At 40.2% G+C, this 6,684-nt stretch overlaps 1 protein-coding gene across 1 annotated transcript in view; it reads right to left on the bottom strand.

The window, feature by feature from the left end:
• nots (nothepsin) overlaps positions 1–3,224 on the bottom strand; it is a 12,415-nt gene extending 9,191 nt beyond the window's left edge. The window contains exons 1-2 of the mRNA XM_031302503.2: positions 3,110–3,224; positions 1,313–1,493 (exon numbers count right to left, since the gene is read on the bottom strand). Of these exons, the coding sequence (XP_031158363.1) occupies positions 1,313–1,493; positions 3,110–3,171 (243 nt within the window). The 5' untranslated portion in view covers positions 3,172–3,224. The remainder of the gene's footprint in view (positions 1–1,312; positions 1,494–3,109) is intronic.
• Between the last annotated feature and the right edge of the window lie 3,460 nt (positions 3,225–6,684).

The raw sequence follows: 6,684 nt of genomic DNA, 5'->3' as shown, positions 1-6,684 counted from the left end.
TAGCTAGCTGTCTGGATTTACCCTGCAGAGATCTGAGGAGCAGTTAACCATAGTCCTCACAAATCAGCCGGAGGTTAGAACGCCAACACAGAGACAGAGGAAGGTAACCAGTGGTGTAGCCTACGTGATACGCAGGTATACGCAGTATACTCACTAAGAAAGCTCCAGGATTTCCATATACCCACTTAAAAATGCCCAATGACACGCAACAACATACTTTCCATTATATTTTTGATATATTTTGAATTGTCATCTGTGTTTTCCTTCTTCACATAGGCTAAATAAAGGTATTTCCACTGTAAATTGGTGAATAAAAGTTATCTGAATTGAGGAAATGAAGGTTTTGACGCTCAAAATAACGCTGGGGGAGGACACCCAGACTACTCCCCCACTATGATATGCCGCACTTCCTCAAAGACAGATTCTGGCCCATATATATAGGCCAATATATTTATATACAGTATACCCAGTACAATACATTAGACTACACTAGGGGTTTTCAAACTTTTTGTGTGTGTGGACCACTATTTGTGATCAAGAATTTCCACGGACCACCTCATAATACACATAATAAAATATGTCTACACACAGTCCTACCTGAATTAATCCGCACCACTTAATTAATAGGCCTACTAGCACTAAAACTAGAACTGGTCATCACATCAGTACAACAGGCTCGTTAAAATAAAGTTTACTGCACACAACGGCTGCCACGTATTTAATTTATGTATTTACTCAAGCGCCCGAGGGCATAATCAGGTTCATCTGAACAACAGGCTTATTTCCATAGCAATGGAGTATTAAATATATACAGTATAAGAATACTTGGATATAGTCAAAATTTAAAAACCTTTGGTGATTTTACGGTTAGGGTTAAGGCCGAGCGCCACTAGCCTATTTTAGTAATCACACAATAACTTGACAATTTAATTAAAATTTTATATCAATATACATATTCTTAATATTTATGGGAATTTCGTGGTAAAATGAAGGTTAAAAAACTATTATTTTATATTTTATTTTGCTTTTCCACGGACCACCAGCAGTACCCTCACGGACCACTAGGGGTCCGCGGACCACAGTTTGGGAATGACTGCATTTTTAGACTACACCACTGAAGGTAACAGACATCCGGCCTAATGAGGGACATTTCGGCGGCACCGGAAAAATCCCGGAAATGTAACGTCGTGGATATAGACTAAAATCCTATCTCATCTTATCTCTTCTATCCCAGAATGCCGTGTGGACTAGCCAGACCGCCCTCCACAGCGCCATGAAGGAAGGTCTGGCAACGCGAGACTGTTGTTCTTACGTCCATGAAGTTGTAGAGCTTCTCGCTGGAGCGCGTCAGCCGCAGTGACGGCGTGCCGGGCGGGTAGCACTGAGCGTAGCGGCGGTTAAACATGCCGGGGCGGGACTCCTTCAGGAACTCCTTCAGCAGGCCGTTGGCTCGCAGCTGGGAACGAATCGAAGGCACGCGCCTCAGAGGAACCCTGGGAGCGGGAGGAAACATGTTACTATCTCGTTGTTGAACTTTTAATGATGTTTTCTAGGTTTTTATCTTTATATGTTAAAGGACTAGTCAGAGGTGGAAAGTACCGAATTACAATTACTCGCATTACTGTAATTGAGTAGTTTTTTTGTGTACTTTTACACTCTTTTACTTAAGTATGTTTAGCTTGACGTATTGTACTCTGCTACGTTTTCAATCACATCTGTTACTGAGTAAAAAATAGTCAATAAAAAAGGTCTCCAACGTTGTCAAACCGTCAACAAACTCAAATCAAAAAAAGCTTTGTGGCCTTTTCAAATAGCTAAAGACTGCGATTATAGTATAAGTATAAAAAAGATATTAAACTAATATGACTATAAAAGAAGTATATCTCCCCCCCCCGCTATTAACCAAGTAAATTTTTATACCGGTAATTTTATTTGTACTTCATGGTGCTGTAGGTAGGATTGTGAAGATCCAGGACTTAGCCAAAAATTGAATTTTTGAACGTAATTTGAACATCGACAAGTAGACAAATTACTGTATAGTACAGGAGAAGCTCTCAGGCAGTTTGTCTCACATTAGCTGTTTAAGTTTAATTACTAATGTTAACTATCATTTTAGTGATCAATAATTAGCCTGTGTCTATGTTATCTCCTTACATATACCTACGCTCTCCGTCTCTGCTAGATTGGGAATGATTGAGATTTCTCTTGGCACAGCTACCAGAAGACTTCCAACTTTCAGACAGGTTGCTCACGTCACATCTACGTCTTCAAGCTCAGTTGGAGGCTGCTCAGTAACGCTCAGCCATCACCGGGAAAGATCTTCTAATATCCTTCACTGGTCTCCGTCCAGAGACACGGGACCTGCTGGTCCGTTATATATACTGTCTATGTATTCATGTAGTTCTACTCAAACATAGGGTCAGTTACAGCAAATATGACAGAAAGTTAGGCTTATCTACTGCACCTTTAAGTAAAAGTTTATCAAAGTAATAGTACTTTTACTTAAGTAGAATATTTTTGTACTCTTTCCACTTCTGAGAATTGTTAAACAAAGATAAATAATGTAGTTTTTTCTTATCTAACTTTCAGCTAGACGGCCTCTTTTCCAAAAATGTCGAGCTATTCCTTTAAACAAGAACAATTCCTGAAAACATTGAGACTCGGAAAATACTTTAAATTGTGTGGTGTAAAACAAAGCCGACTCAAACTTGAACTGAAATTAAAATAATAAATGAAATATCAAAGCCTTGAAGATTTTTCTCAGATCTGATGACTGTAGTTGGACTTCTTTAGCTTTAAGTTTAGTCTTTAAGCTTTTTGAATGTTATTTATTATCTGCTCTAGCTTTTCCAAATGTTCAGACACAGACAATAATAATAATGGTACAAAACTATGCTTTTTTAAATTGAAAACATTTACATCTTCTTTAGGAAGGACCCCTAAACCCCCAAATACAGCAGGTGAACTTAGTGAAAGCAGCTAGTGAATAAAAACACTTTGCATCAGTCCCTATGTTTGTAATCAGCTTATTTTGGAACCTCTGAAGTCACTTATCAAAGAGAGTTACTGTATTAGTACACAGATATTATTGAAGGTGATTGTTTCCTACCTGACCAGCGCCGAGCTCGTCCATGTCCAAATCAACAGCAGCGCCAACACCGGCCGCAACATGTCTGTCTCTGCACCCGTCTGTCTGTCTGTTAGACCATGAGTTTTTATTATCAGAGTTCACTGCTGCTCTGATTGGATCACCTACTACTGTGTGTGTGTGTGTGTGTGACCTCTGTGCCGTTGAGATTACCTGGGTCCAACAAAAAATCTTATTGAGGAAGTCACACAGGCTTTTAAATAATTTATTTGCAAAAATGTTCAAGTCAAGTCATAGTATAGTGAGTATTTGCTGTTTAACAGTTGACTCCGTGAGCGTGTGTGTGGTGTGTATGTGTGTGTGAGTGAGTGTGTGAGTGAGTGTATGTATGTATGTATGTGAGTGTGTGTGTGTGTGTGTGTGTCTGTGTGGTGTGAATGTATGTGTGTGAGTGAGTGTGAGTGTGTGTGTGTGTGTGTGTGTGTGTGTGAGTGAGTGAGTGTATGTATGTAATGTTAGTGTGTGTGTGTGGTGTGTATGTATGTGTGTGAGTGTGTGTGTGTGTGTGTGAGTGTATGTATGTATGTGAGTGTGTGTGTGTGGTGTGTATGTATGTGTGTGAGTGAGTGTGTGTGTGTGTGTGTGTGTGAGTGAGTGTATGTATGTGTGTGTGTGTGTGTGTGTGAGTGAGTGAGTGTGTGTGTGAGAGAGTGTGTGTGTGGTGTGTATGTATGGGTGTGTGAGTGTGTGTGTGAGTGAGTGAGTGAGTGTATGTATGTGTGTGTGTGTGTGTGTGTGTGTGTGTGTGTGTGTGTGGTGTGTATGTATGTATGTGTGTGTGTGAGTGAGTGTGTGTGTGTGGTGTGTAGGTGTGTGAGTGTGTGTGTGAGTGCCTGCGTGTACGTGTGTGAGTGGGAGTGTGTGTGAGTGTGTGTGCACACTGAAAAAGACAGCATGGACTTGTGGTATCTACAACTCTTAATTACGTTTAATAATAATAATTTTAATAATAATTACGCTTGACGGTCAGAACTAACTTTAATATTCTTAATAAGCTGTTTGTGATCTATATTCGCTGTACAGTGCAGTCTTTCTCTTCAGTTTTTGTCATTTTATTTGAGTGCCTGAATTAAAATACAGCATAAGGTTTATTTAGTGCCCTTAAAAACTCTCACAATGGAACAACAATGGAACGAAACCAAAAAGAATTTGTGAAAAATAAAATAAAAAGTGGCACCTATACGTGGCACTTGGTAGTTTGGCTTATTTGAAGTTAATGTACTTATTCTGTGTGATTCTTGTTGTTCTGAGTTTGTAACTTCATGGTTAAATGCACCTTTTGGAAGTTGTTTAAGGATAAAAGCGTCAGCTAAATGAAATATAATGTAATATTAAAATGACAGTTAAGCAACACTACATCTTCATGGATGAAAACGTTTACTGTTGACGATGTAATCTCTTGTAGCGCTCCAACAGCTGACGGTCTGCGTGGTTTTGTTGGGTAACTTCAGTGTTGACACTGTGGTCTCAGTCACTCTGACCTGAGTCACAGTGACAAAATAACATGAATACTTGATGGGAAAGTGGATGTTTGGGTCCTAAACAAGGTGTACTTTTGGTTTTGGACACAAAAAAGGAGGGTCCTAAACCAGGATTTGAATCTCTTATTTTCTGCATTTCTACATACATGTAGGGACTATGATGATACAAAATCCAGGAAATAATTTCTTCAAGAATTTTCTCTTTATTGATCCCCAGTGGGGAAATTACAATTTACACTCTGTTTGTTAGAAATCACTACACACCGGCCTGAAATACACACACATGCTTAGGACCTGTTCATGCACTAATGGAGAGATGTCAGAGTGAGGGGGCTGTCAGTGCTGGACCAGCGCCCTAAGCGGTTGGGGGAGGGTATGGTGCCTTGCTCAAGAGCACCTGGAGGTGCCCAGGAGGTGAACTGGCATCTCTCCAGCTACCAATCCACACTCTGTACTTTGGTCCGTACTGGGACTTGAACCGGCGACCCTCCGGTTCCCAACCCAACTCCCTACGGACTGAGCTACTGCCACCCCCTTAAATACTAATTATTTAAATAATTAAGTTGATTATAATGTTAAATTCTGCCAGAAAGAACAGAACTATGTATAATTTGTATATATTGTTTATTATAGGGGCAATCGCTAAGACTTGACAGAATAATTTTATAGTCAAACATGTTCACAATTTAAAAGTGGGGGGGGTCATGTCCCCCCTGTCCCTGGTGGAAATTACACCCTGTAGGTCCTAAAAAACAAGACTTTCACCCAGGAAACAGGTGGTCATGTCCTGAAGAAGTTAAGGAGAAAACACAAGACTTTCACCAGGAAACAGGTGTTCATGTCCTGAAGAAGTTAAGGAGAAAACACAAGACTTTCACCAGGAAACAGGTGTTCATGTCCTGAAGAAGTTAAGGAGAAAACACAAGACTTTCACCAGGAAACAGGTGTTCATGTCCTGAAGAAGTTAAGGAGAAAACACAAGACTTTCACCCAGGTAACAGGTGGTCATGTCCTGAAGAAGTTAAGGAGAAAACACAAGACTTTCACCCAGGAAACAGGTGTTCATGTCCTGAAGAAGTAAAAGGAGAATTCCGGTCGATTTCAACACGTAGCTCTGTTGTTTGGAAATTTGGAGTGCTGGCAGTAGCAAGAAAAACAAAAACAATCAGTGTTGCCTACACCGTGTTATCCTCCTGCTAGCGTTAGCACCCAACAGGCTTAAACAGGACAAGTTTTAAGAGTGTTTTTAGCCTCTAAACATGCTCAAAATGTCATTACAAGTGCCTACCCATGTGCAGTTATTCCTACCGAGGGAACACGGCGAATTTGACTGGAATATTGGATTGTATGAGTTCGACAATCGACTAGTGTGGACTTGACCGGAAAACAGGAAATAAAACAGAGGTATGTGCACTGACTGGATTAACACAACTTTTATGTCTTTCTGTCACATCTACTGCAGTCAGATTCACTGTGTTCCCTTGGAGGCAATCACTGCACATGGGTAGGCACTTGTAATGACATTTCGAGCATGTTTAGAGGCTAAAAACACTTAAAACTTGCCTTGTTTTTTTTTTTTTGCTACTGCCAGCACTCCAAATTCACAAACAACAGAGCTACGTGTTGAAATTGACCGGAATTCTCCTTTAAGGAGAAAACACAAGACTTTCACCCAGGAAACAGGTGTTCATGTCCTGAAGAAGATATTTTTGATCACAGCCAAAAAGCTATAGTGCGTAGTTTCCGTCTCCCCCACGAGGAATTCTAAGTAATGACAACAACACTGTTGGCGCGTCCACATGATACAAGTCTTCAGTGAACGCACGCAAGAGCTAATGTCTTAATTAGCTTTGTATCAACTCATTTGGCAACGGCTTGAATGGAACAGATGTTCATTAATATCAAAAAGTTACGCAGTAAAGCTATTGCGTTTAACATGTTTATGTGTATGCACCAAGGCCAATTCCACGTAGGGTAACTACTGTGGCAATAAACTCCTTTCTGATTCTGAAAACCTTCATATGAAAAAAAACTTTAATGATGTGACCGAGTCAG

Source organism: Sander lucioperca, chromosome 20 (genome assembly GCF_008315115.2).
Source record: "Sander lucioperca isolate FBNREF2018 chromosome 20, SLUC_FBN_1.2, whole genome shotgun sequence".
Classification (NCBI taxonomy): domain Eukaryota; kingdom Metazoa; phylum Chordata; class Actinopteri; order Perciformes; family Percidae; genus Sander; species Sander lucioperca.
The sequence above is the reverse complement of the archived record's forward strand: the minus strand, read 5'-3'. Positions and strand labels throughout refer to the sequence as shown.